This window comes from Centroberyx gerrardi, chromosome 10, assembly GCF_048128805.1.
Source record: "Centroberyx gerrardi isolate f3 chromosome 10, fCenGer3.hap1.cur.20231027, whole genome shotgun sequence".
Lineage (NCBI taxonomy): Eukaryota > Metazoa > Chordata > Actinopteri > Beryciformes > Berycidae > Centroberyx > Centroberyx gerrardi.
The window spans coordinates 20,104,151-20,116,273 of NC_136006.1; the positions used below are offsets into that span (position 1 = coordinate 20,104,151).

General features: G+C 42.9%; 2 protein-coding genes across 3 annotated transcripts; both read right to left on the reverse strand.

The window, feature by feature from the left end:
- Positions 1-3: 3 nt before the first annotated feature.
- On the reverse strand, positions 4-7,929 carry katnal1 (katanin p60 subunit A-like 1). 2 transcript variants are annotated; one of them, XM_071923573.2, is made up of 10 exons: positions 7,768-7,929; positions 7,369-7,529; positions 6,339-6,501; positions 5,988-6,115; positions 5,776-5,881; positions 3,117-3,275; positions 2,878-3,004; positions 2,028-2,162; positions 1,348-1,474; positions 4-805 (listed from the first exon to the last, which is right to left on the reverse strand). In XM_071923573.2, the coding sequence occupies exons 1-10, from the start codon at positions 7,927-7,929 to the stop codon at positions 607-609; spliced, it is 1,467 nt and encodes a 488-aa protein (XP_071779674.2). In that variant the 3' UTR covers positions 4-606. The 2 variants fall into 2 exon arrangements, with proteins under 2 accessions (XP_071779674.2, XP_071779675.2); XM_071923574.2 differs by having other exon boundaries at positions 6,330-6,487; positions 7,355-7,529.
- Positions 7,930-10,282: 2,353 nt separating this feature from the next.
- On the reverse strand, positions 10,283-11,970 carry LOC139930384 (ras-related protein Rab-33B). The gene is made up of 2 exons (XM_071923541.2): positions 11,713-11,970; positions 10,283-10,946 (listed from the first exon to the last, which is right to left on the reverse strand). Exons 1-2 carry the CDS (start codon positions 11,968-11,970, stop codon positions 10,500-10,502), a joined length of 705 nt encoding a protein of 234 aa, XP_071779642.1. The 3' UTR covers positions 10,283-10,499.
- Positions 11,971-12,123: the final 153 nt, after the last annotated feature.

Here is a 12,123-nt window from a genome sequence, read left to right on the forward strand (position 1 = left end):
TAGACACTGTGGCTCTGGACATCAAGAAGCCACACACGCCCCCCTGTGGAAGTCTGTTCAGTCAGTAGTATATAGTATATAGGTTTCTGGAGGAACGACATTAAAGATGCTCAAACTCAGCGACATTAAAACACTGTGTGAGTATTAGTACTGTGCATTCCCTGGTCTACCTGTGTTAGGCTACTTCTTACGGTAAATATTCCCCGTACGAGAGAAATGTGACATTCAAGTATTAAGTCTGAGCGGTGGTAGAGTTTGAGGCAACAGAACCACATTTACCACCACCGTCAGTCAGCTAGATGATTGACACAAACAGTTGTGTCCGATGTCTCAAAGCAACAAGGAGTGCAGCTACTGTGAAAGGGAAAGAGTGAAGCCACTGACTACTACTACTATTCTCATCATGCTCTCTCAAAGGCACCAGCATTTTGATGTAAATTTAACGTTTTATCTTGATCCCTGGCATGCTGGTTCACATACTGCAGTTCTCCTTAGTCTGTGGCACGCACTCCCTCCTCCTCTTCAAGACTTTTCGTCATTTTCAAAGCTGCGAGCGCTCCTTAAACAGTTTTGGTCCCTCTGGTCCTGTGCGGTACCCGACTGTCTCTATACGGACCCGAACTCGGCCATCCAGGCTTCGTATTTTTCCAGGTCGGCAGCAGAGACGGACTTGGAAATCTTCTTGAGCGTCAGGGTGAAGTCCTCCATGGTTACAGGCATCTGCAGCTCGTCTTTGGACAGCGCTCGGATCTCCTCGGGGCTCAGGCCCTGGATACGACGACGCATGGCCATCATAGACGCATCCCTGAGGGGGAGAGAGCAGTCGACAGAAGAAACTGTTACATATATCATCACCGTATGTACACAATGTACCGTATGTACCAAATGCAAATACTTGTTCAAAAAGAGACATGACACACACTTGTTCAAAAAGAGACACATGATCACACACACACACATACAGCAAAAAAGGTCTATGGCTACACTTTTTTAAGATCCGATGCTAAAGATACACAGGTAAACATACACAGACCAAGTCTGTTGTTTATGGAGTGGTATTTAATTAATAAATGGAGGTGAAATTTGCATTATTGTGAAAATTCAACTTGTTGTATGAGTCGTACTGCTATGTATATATGTGTGTAATTTACTATAAGCTACGTTTTCCAACGTAGAAGAGAAGAGATGAAGACAGCTCATCAACCGGGGAGCCAGAGATCACATTAAAATAAAGTGATAATTAATTAGGTCTATATGTAATTGCCATGAATGCACTGTGGGACTGCAGAGAATCTGTACTTGTTTCATGTTATTTCACGCTCCTCTCTCTCTCTCACACACACACACCTGCAGACGTTGGTGATGTCTGCTCCAGAGTAGCCCTCGATCTTCTCAGCAATGAGGTCCAGGTCCACGTCAGCAGCCACATCCACCTCCCTCAGGTTGATCTTTAGCAGCTCTACACGACCCACCGCTACACACACACACACACACACACACACACACAGAGGCACACAGAGTTCATTGGACATTAGAGACACCTTAATGTTGAGTGAAGGTGAGTGAATGAATAGGTGAGGTGAGTGAGTAAAAAACTATTGACCCCAAAGTAAGGCCACGATATGAATTAATATTAATCATTACATGGCTACGTTGAATACTCAATTCTGATTAGCCAATGAACGTATTCTGAGGTCTGCTGTTTCATATAACAGACTGCTGTTTTACGTTGCTATGGTTTCAATTCTCTTGGGACTGTTTTTTATTTTTGGCGGAAGCTTGTCAGTTACGTTAACTCATTATAAAATCATTTTAAATCCATATTTCCTGTCAAATGATTAATGCCTTTGCTAAGCAGCCGTGTAATCACCCTATCGGGGCTTATTTTGCAATAATGACCGGCTGGCTGTTCATTATCTCTTTTCTCTATTGTACTGCTGTGTACAATATTATGCGGCCTCTCTTGGATGAATACAGCGACTATCTACCTAGCTTGGTGTGTTGTCAGGCTAGGGGTGAGCGGGCACCTGTGGGCAGGGGGATGTAGATCCTCTTCTCCAGCCGCCGCCGCAGCGCCTCGTCGATGTCCCAGGGGAAGTTGGTGGCAGCCAGGACCATCACCATCTTAGAGGGGTCGTCGTTCTCCAAGGCTCCCCCCACACCTGGTCACACACACCACACACACAATTCAATTAGATCTTACATATTATCACTTCATATGATATACTCATGTGTCGTATTTACTATGGCGGTACTGCTGAAGACAGTAGAAGCTCTTGGATAGATCTGTTACCATGATGTTTGTTTTATACTGGCTTTTCTATAATTCTACACATTTAGTAAGATTCTATTGCACAAGGTCAGTAATAAAGCAGGTTTCATGTTTATGGATAGCCTGAGTGGTTTGTGTTATCAAGAAAAGCCAGGGAAGAAAAGAGTGCTGCATATGATATTTTTTTATTCTGTGCTGTATTCTCGACTGTACAATTTGTGTTTTTAATTGTGTTTAAAAGTGCTTTTTCTTTCTTATTTGGACTGCTTTCATGGTTGCAGTCAGTGAGGTGAGAGATGAACATACAGGACCAATGGGTCAATGGACCCTGTTTTTCCATCTGTGTCACCCAGGGTCTCTTCCCCTGCTAACTTCTAAGACTATCAATATTCCAAACGTTGTGTTTGTGGGGCTGTTGGGTAAATGTTCAGGGGGCGGGAAGGAATGAGGCGACAGGGTGGGGAAACATGGTCATAACATAATCAGTTTCCAGTTAAAATGCATCATTGTGGAAGTCGGTCTAAGAAATAGCAACCAATAACGCCAACAATAACACTACTACCAACCGCCCAAACCTTCACCTCCTCACTTCTCGTCCCACTCACCATCCATCTGAACCAGGAGTTCTGATTTGACCCTGCGGCTGGCTTCATGTTCATCCGATGTCCCTCTTCTGCCACAGATGGAGTCGATCTCGTCTATGAAGATGGTCGTTGGTGCATAAAAACGGGCCTTGGAAGGGGAAAAACGGTCACAGACGTGCTCTCTGGCTTATAACGACACATTTAGATTTTCAGTTTGTGAAGTGTGGCTTAATTGTCTCCATATATACACACATATTTACCATTTCGAATAGCAGGCGGACCAGTTTTTCGGACTCGCCCCTGTATTTGGAGGTGAGGGTGGAGGAAGACACGTTGAAGAAAGTGGTCCCACATTCTGTGGCCACAGCCTTGGCCAGCATGGTCTTCCCTGTCCCTGGAGGGCCGACCATCAACACACCCTGAGACAAAATGTTACACACCGTTATGTAGGCGGTCTCAAACCTATACACACAAACACACACACACACACAAATGATTGTGGAGAGACTAGTAGGTCACAGAAAGCCTGTCACTGTGATTACCCAGCCACACATAAACCTAGGGTCCAAGTCATTCAGAGAAGAAGCCTCAAACTATCAAAGATTGCTGCTATCAGAACAGATAACTGTATTCACCTTGGTACCACTGAAAACAATCATTTATAACACTGTCAAATATGTCTGTGCCCTTTCAGTCAAGCAGGCCCTCCGTGAAATATGCCCAAAGCTTGAAAATAGGTTTTAAAATAATAAAAAAATAATGCATATTATTAAGTCTCCCAATACTGACCACTGGTCAGTGCATCCACAAGAGATTTGAGCAGGTACCACATTATAAAGGGGAAGACTTGGGAGTCTGGATAGACACCAAGTTATCTTTCAGAACTTGTGTAGAAATGCACATAAATAAAAAAATAACTTGCTTCTTTTACAGAAACAAGAAATATTTCACGTGTGAGAGCAGGAAACAACCAGTTAAGTCAGTCTTTTTCCAGTGTTGGATAACAGTGGTATTACTGGTTTGCAAACAGCTGCCTCTAAACTTACAACCTGGATGCTCTCTGTCATAGTTTTATTTGCATCATCACTAGTTATAGCTTTAATACACATTACAGTAATCTGAATCAGGATGTAAACTGGCCATCATTCAGTATCAGGCAAGAGCAACATCACTTGTTATTTATCTATCAAGCATTATTACAGTAACCAATACCTCAATTCATATGGTCATAGAAATACAACTCACTATACCAGGTCACAAGAACATGGAGTACTGGAAACCCCATTAGTTAATACTGAATAACAAAAATCAGTCTTTGGCTTTCATGCACCTTTAAATGGGAGAAAAAACAGGAAACAACTTAATTAGTTTCACTTATCGTACTCACTTATGCCATTGTAGATCTATAGCGCAATCAAATCCATTTCATACAAATTTGTTTTCTGTGATGTCTTTGTTGTACTGCTGTTTCACTACTGTTTCGTCATGTCCCATGATGCCAGGATCACAGTTAATTCATAATGCTTTTGTGTTGCTGCAAACTGTGTGCAAGATCTTCTGGCTCAAACGTATTTAAATGGAAGTGATCAGATGTGGGTATCGTTTGTAGTAATACATGAATTTTCGTTGCAGCTCCAATTCATTGTGGATTCATGGAAACTTCACAGAGGACTAGTACAAAATGGGGCAAAACAACATTAATTTGTTGTTACTTTGTTGAAGTGTGTAATGTAAATGTCAGAGCTGCACTGAATGTCACCTGTAATGAAACAAATACCACCAGCCTGCCTGTGTGGCAATAAAACAAACCTGAACTTGAACTGTCTTTTATGTATATGTAGTTTATTAATTCTGCATTTTATTGCAGTTTTGTTTATCTTGTAAATATCTTGTAAATACCTGTAAAATAACGCATTCCATTAGGGTGCATTCCTTGTATAAATAAAGAGTTTGAATCCAATTGAACTGAATTATGAGTTCAATTATGCATGCATCAAACAAATGAAAACCATTGTGCCACTGAAAGCCCAATGAAGCATTGACCTTCACATGATGGGCCTGAGGGAAACAGCCCTCACATGATGAACTTCAACACAGGCTGGTAGTGAGGAAATCCCCGATTGGTCATTCAGTAAGAGTCATGTTGACACTGAGAGGCAGCAGCGTAGCATGACTGATCGGACTCCTTAACGACGGATGTTGATGATACAAACACAAACAAACACACTCACCCCCAAAAAGTCACCACACAAAGCCACTAGCTATTCACTCTCCCTTTCTTTTTCAGTCATTGGCTCTACCTTTTCAGACGATGTAATCAAAGGTGTGCACAAGAGTGTTTACAAATAAAGTTGTGTTCACATTTCAGTGAACACAACTGAAGAACAAGGCGCTTACGTTACGCTCACCGTGTTGAAAAGCACAATGCTGTAGCCTCTCCAGCACACTGGGTGGTGCCGATTAAAAACCAATGAAGAAATTTCTTCTGGCCACGTTTTCTGTGCAACTACCCGCTCAGTACATCTCAAAGCACAGGAAGCGAATAACGGGAGTTAGTAACAAGTAACATAAGTCTCGGAAAATTTTTAAACATGTAGTATGAGCTTCCCTCCATTTTGGAAATCATAACAAGACTACAAAGATGGTGGGTGTGCTACAACCACCTACTGTAAAGCCAATGGCTGTGCGTTGAAAGGTCAGTGACTGGAGGGTTCAAAGTTCAATTTATTTGAACTTTGAGCACAGGTCGCCGATTTGGACTGTAAAATGAATCTGAAACTGTCTCCACAGAACTCAATGTACGAGGCATGCGGAAAATCTTTCTTGCACTAACATGTGAGCATAGTTTAAGTGCATGAGCAAGCACATTTGTATGTCAAATTTGTTTGTTTGTGTGTAGGTGTGTGTGGGTGTGTGTACCTTCCAGGGGCGACGAATGCCCTTGAAGAAGTCAGGCATCCACATGGGCAACACCACTGCCTCCCTCAGCAGTTTCTTAGCATCTTCCAGATCAGCAATGTCATCCCTACAATATCACACGCAGGATTCAATGAGCAATGTTAAGAAGTACAGCCTTAGCAGCAATGCATAAATGAGTCCCTAAGAGTGTGTGTGTGTGTATGCTACCATACCAGTGTATGTTAGGGTTGCGGGACACGATATCTCTCTCCAGTGCATCCACTAGGTCGCTGTCATATCCCGTGCCATCAAACTTCTTCATCTCTGCGTCCCCTACTCCCTCTTCACCCCCTTTCTTTCCCTGGGGAAGACACAGGAAAATAAATGAACAAATACAAAAACACACAGGTTTGTGGTTCTGACCTGAGCCACACGCCAGTAGACAGGATGGCAATGTTCCATGTTAATAATGTCCATTCAGCAATTTGAACGGGCACAGACAGACTGCTGATGGTCTTTCTATCAGTGACAGATTGACAGAATTATGATATTCATCTCTTCATGATCTGACCCACCCATGCAACAGCCTTGGCCTTGGTCCCACGGGCATCTCTGGACGCCACACGGTCTGTTTTAGGGTTGGGCTGTCCACGTCCCCCTGGCCCCACCCCCCTGTGCTGCAGACCAGGGGAATCCTTCTTCTGCTGCTTCACAGCACTGTTGGGACGCTTCGCTGGAATGGAATTCCTGCAAATATATGCACACACAAACATAAAACCACACACATTGATAATAGTAGGACGCACTTGCAGACAGAAACTCCCCAGCTAATTTGCAAAGGGGAAATAGTTTGAGTGGTAATTATTTGGTACTTCCTTGCCCCTGCTTTACCAGAGAATGTAATTAACTTTAAACCGGCTCTGCCAGTTCTCTGTGGAGGCCTGATATGTCCACTTCAATGAACATAAATCCAACTTGGTTAGTCACAGTGTGCTGCTAGAGCTGTAACAGATTATGTAAAATATGGCTCTTTGCAATTCAGAGTGCTTGCTTGTAGAGTTGTCTTGTTCCACAGACTTGCTGGGTAGTATCAATAACTATAACCAGGGCCAGATAAACCATAAAGTTGACTTAGGTAAGTGCTGAAATGCTCTTGATCACCAGGTGGCCCCTGAGCAGGTAGCTGAAATGAAGAATCCCCAATCAAAGTCTTGGAAACCAGCTGTAGGGGCCATTTTTGGATGTCTGTCACCATCAAAATATATTGGCAATATGACTGAAACCTAACGCCCTTATCTTTCAGTAGCCCAACTCTAATAGATAATTGTCACATCAAATATAGCAATCAGTGGAGCTCTTAGAGAACAGCCTCTTCCCTTTTCACCCTTTTTACGTTTTGAGTATGGATGGGCTAGTAAACTTCTACAAGCTTATATTTTCCATCTATGAGTCAATCTCTTCACAAACGTAGGACAACACTTAAATAAATGCCACATTATGTCTTTAAGCAGCACCCCCTGCACAGTGCAGCTTGGAGCCTTGCACACAGAGGCAAGAGGTTTGAAGGCAGAGCAATTAACACTCATAAACACACACACACACACACACACACACCTGTGTTCTGCAGGGATGGGAGGGGGCCATACTGCTGGGTCCTCAGGTCTCTCCTCTGGTTGAGGAGTGGTGAAGTCCACTGGCTTATCTGACTTAAAGCTCTCTAGCGTTCCCACAATGCCTTTCACCTGCTCATACTCCTCTGTCAGCTCCTGCCTCACCTGGACACAAACAGAAGAAGAGGGGTTTCTCAGCATGACACCACAGAGGAAACTTTGTGTTACCTCTGCTATCAATCCAACTGAAAATACAGACATCAAAAACTTTGAATTGAATAGTGCAATGTAATAACCTCTCTGAATCGTTAGGTGTGTATTTGTCTGTGGAAAAACAACATGATGTGTAATGACTGCATGCAAGTAGTCCGGTCAATGGTTTGGAGATGACAAGTGGCCTCACCTGTTGCCATTTGACTTTGAGGGCAGGGTCTCTGAGGGACTGACAGTGCTTGTGGATCTGCTGAATGACACCCTGGTAGTACACCATGGAGGAGTCATAGTTCCCCAGCAAAGCATACTCACGGCCCTTCTTTGCGTTGTCACATATCTCTGCCAAATTCATACTGAATGATGAGCTATGTGGTGAGGAAAAACAGGGAACTGGGGATAAATAAAATGGAACAGGGCTGAGCACAAAAACCAATAGCTAATGTCAGTTACAGCGCCACAACACGTTAGTAAACCACACATTCATCAAAGAGAGCATATTTTCCTTATTGATTCGCAGGATAGTGTAGCTCCATTCAAGTCAACTGTCACAGAGATAGCTTATCTCTCTCTATTGTTTTCCCCGCAAAGCTGGTTAGCTAAGGTCAGTGACTGTGATTTGAAATGGTCTTGTCTATCACAGACAGTTGCGCTTGACAATGAAATCAAACCGCTCTTCCCATCAGCGTTTCTTCATGTTAACACCCTGTCTCGCATCGCCGACGTTACGTTAGCTTTCGCTAGCTTAACTTAGCTAGGCCACAGAAAACAAAACGAATCGCATGGCAACAAATAACGTTAACGCTGACGTTAATCCTCCCAGTATGTGTCCCATATGCACGTACACAAAACCAAACGTCCGACAGCCGAAATTATATCATTGTTATATCCAACATGAAAATAACACACATACCTGCATGAAAAGCAGTTGTTTGTATTGTTTCTGATCAAAAGTCCAGTATGGTAACCAGTGTTACCATGGCCGCGGAGAGACGCCGTGTGGAGAATGACCAAAGGCTCGAGCTGCATTCGGGTACTAGTTGCAGACTGGTAAATGTCACAGACTATAGATGTTTTGTTTCATGTACACAAAAAAACTGTTTTGCGGTTTTCCGACTTAAAACAATAAATGGCCCATCTCCACAAAATCCGTAAAGACGGGCACCATCAAAGTAGACGTTACCCTATGTATTTATCACCTGATTTAAATTTAAACTTGAAAGTCTACTAGTTTACAAGGATTGTTCGAACACATTATCAGAGTCGTAGCTAGGCAAAAGTGGGCCACTGGTTGGCGCTAAAACCCTTTCAATTCATACTGCAAATGTAGGATGAAGAAGTGTAATGTGTATATCACGAATTATAAATGTGTATTTAAGTATCTATATGTACATTATAATTTGAAAGCACATACTGTAAGTTGTATGTAGGAAAATATATAATTGCAATGAATGTAGCTTAACTATTAAGGCTCTTTTAAAAAGTTAAACAAGTTACCAACAGGCCTTTTTAAAAAATAAAAAAATTAAACAAATGTTTTTGTAGGGAACAGGGACAGTGTCTTTGCGGTGTCATAAATTGTAAACAAAGTGGAAAAGTGAGTGGAAAACAAGTCATCGTTGTGTTGATGCTCAGCCATACATTGTCTGAGAACTGGACACAGCAAAAGTGAGCAGATGAATAACAGGAGCTGTGTCCTTTCTGATTGGCTGGTTCTCAAGCAACATCTGCATGCAATGCTAAGAATTAATCCAGCTATAACTTGTTTTCTATAAGACGAAAGAGTAACATAAGTTAGGCAAGGCAGTGAGTTGTCTGAATCTGAGCAGGGCCGAGATGGCTGAAGGACCTGTGACAGCAACTTTACCAATTTTTTTATGCTGCTCTTACACTCATCACACCAATAAAAGACATTTGCCACCAGCAACGTAAATAATTCAACTGATAATAATGCTGATAAAACCGGTTTTATTTTGGATTTTTGACAGCTTTATTTTGTTACACAGTTCCATACCGTCAGAAGGTGTTCGCATTACATGCAACACAAGTACCAGTCAGTTGTGTTTTTACCTCATACCATCAGTTTCCTTGTGGCCTCACCTTCATTTCAAGGAATACTTAACATTCACTCATCCTCACTCATTTCAAGTGAACTATGTGGATTTGAAGACCAAAGTCACAATTTGTCCCAAAGGATAGCTACATGTTGCCATTAGTGCCCTTGATTGAGTTCTCTCAAAAGAAACTGCTGTATATGAGAGCTGGTTATGTCGATATTTATATTTGAGAGTACACGTTCCATAACAGCATCAAAATTCATGCTACAGTTGCACTGACAGTTTTCTCAAGAACTGTGATATCTTTCACACAAAAAAAATAAAAATCAAAGTTTTGTAAATTCTCAGATGATTGCACCTTTTTCTTCACAGTTACAACTTGCCCCTTATATTGGTCCCTTTCCTCTCACTGAAATCTATTTTTTTCCTTTGATTCACTGTCTGCATTGGACATATAGTGCCACTAGTTGGTTGATTGCTCATCATTTGTCTACATAGGCCTACTAAAGTGCTGTCTGTAATGCTATGTTGTTTGACTCAAAGTGAATTCATGTGCAGATTGAGCTGCAATTATTTGGCATAGCTAAGTATTCATTCACATGCATTTCATTGAATTGTTGATTTAATATTCAAACCTGTAATACTGTCACTAGCAATGTGCCTTTCCAGCAGGGAAGTGGGTTCAAATCTTAAAAACTCAACAAGGTACTTTCCACTTTCCCCTCTTCCCATTCTATCTGCTGACCATGACAGACCTTTCCAAATTCAGTCTCAATATTAGGAAGCTCTCTTCAACATCCTCAGCACCATGATGCTCATGAGGGGTCTGGTGAGCTTCTGTGTGTGTCTGCACAGGACAGACGTGACCTCAGCATTGACAAGTGGCAGCCTCCTGCTCTCTCTGGTTCCACAGCTGCCTGACGCTGCTGTCGCTGGGCTGCTTCAGTCTCAGGGGTTTATGGCTCTTCAGCCTGTAGGCCAGTGTCAGGAAGATAGCGTCAACGTGTTCCTTCTCGGCCGGCTCCTTGGCCGAGGTCTCAAACAGCGGGAAGTCGTAGCTGTCGGCGAGGCGCTGGGCGACCGACGTGGGCACCTCCCGGCGGTCCCTCAGGTCACACTTGTTGCCCACCAGGATGCGGGGCACCATGGGGCCCACCGAGTGCCGGCTGCACTCCTCAATCCATTCGGGCAGGCTCTCGAAGGAGGAGAGGCTGGTCATGTCGTACACGAAGATGACAGCGTGGACGCTGCGGTAGTAGTGCTCCACCATGCTCTTCCTGAAGCGCTCCTGGCCCGCTGTGTCCCAGATCTGCAACTGACACAACACACACACACACACCATGTTGATAAGCCTGAGTCATATGGAAGAAGGAAGGCCTGAAGTAACAGATAGGCTTAAAGCTACAGTAGTATGTGTGTTATTATGGTTATGTTCTCAGTTTGCACTCTTCCATGTCTCTCATAGGGGGTTCAGGCCCATGTTGTTGTCATCAGAGACAGCTTCATCATGGTCACAGTTAAGACAATATGCTTTACATGTCATCGTCCTCTTCTCCATATCTATCACATGTGGGGCAAGCAAGGAATACAGTGTGTGTTACAAAAAAAGGCTAAAGTGTAAATTGTTACAATGGAACTATCTTCATTAACCCCTCCAGTCTTATTTGTAAATGTCAGAAATATATAACCTTTATTTAACTAGGAAGAAATGTCTTTGATTTTTACTTTTCATTCAAATAGAGGTGTAATGCCTGGTGTAACGTGGTGGTTTTAATGGAGGGTGATATGAGCCTGTTTCCAGACGTATGATATGACATCTAGAAATTGGTCATTTGTCAGAGATATATTTTGTAGTTTGAAGGCGCTATGTTTATCACCATGTATAGTGTGTTGAATGTGTGTAAAACAGGTAGCCTACCACACAGGTCAGGGAATGATGGCTCATCTTATTTGAGATGATCTAATATGAGGAGTCCCGTTATGAACCATGGCGCATAACCCTATTACATTGCTATAATAATCTTACAGGGCGTTTCAGTGTGTCTGTGGTACGTGTAAAACCTTTATGTAGATCCTCTTACCTTGATACTCTCTCCATCGAGCTCCAGCGTCCTCTCTCTGAAATCAACCCCGATTGTTGCTTCTGGGTTTTTGAGGAAAGTGCCCCCGCAGAACCTGTAAGTCAAACACGTCTTCCCCACATTTGAATCTCCTATGACTATGATCTTGAAAATCCGAGCTTGCCCAGTCTCATATTCGTGATGCGACGACAACTCTAGGGAGTCGTTTCGATTGAAGACTGTATCAAATTCTTCTCCAGGCTTGTTTTCTATTGCCATCGCTCATCTTCTCGCCGTCTGGATGTAGGGTACGGAAACACCGCGAGAGTATGAATGGTCACCAATAGATGTCACTGGATGCTGCTTCACTGACCAGACAGACGATAGTCCACACAGTAGGCATTTGCATCAGACGTATGCATGTTTATTTGA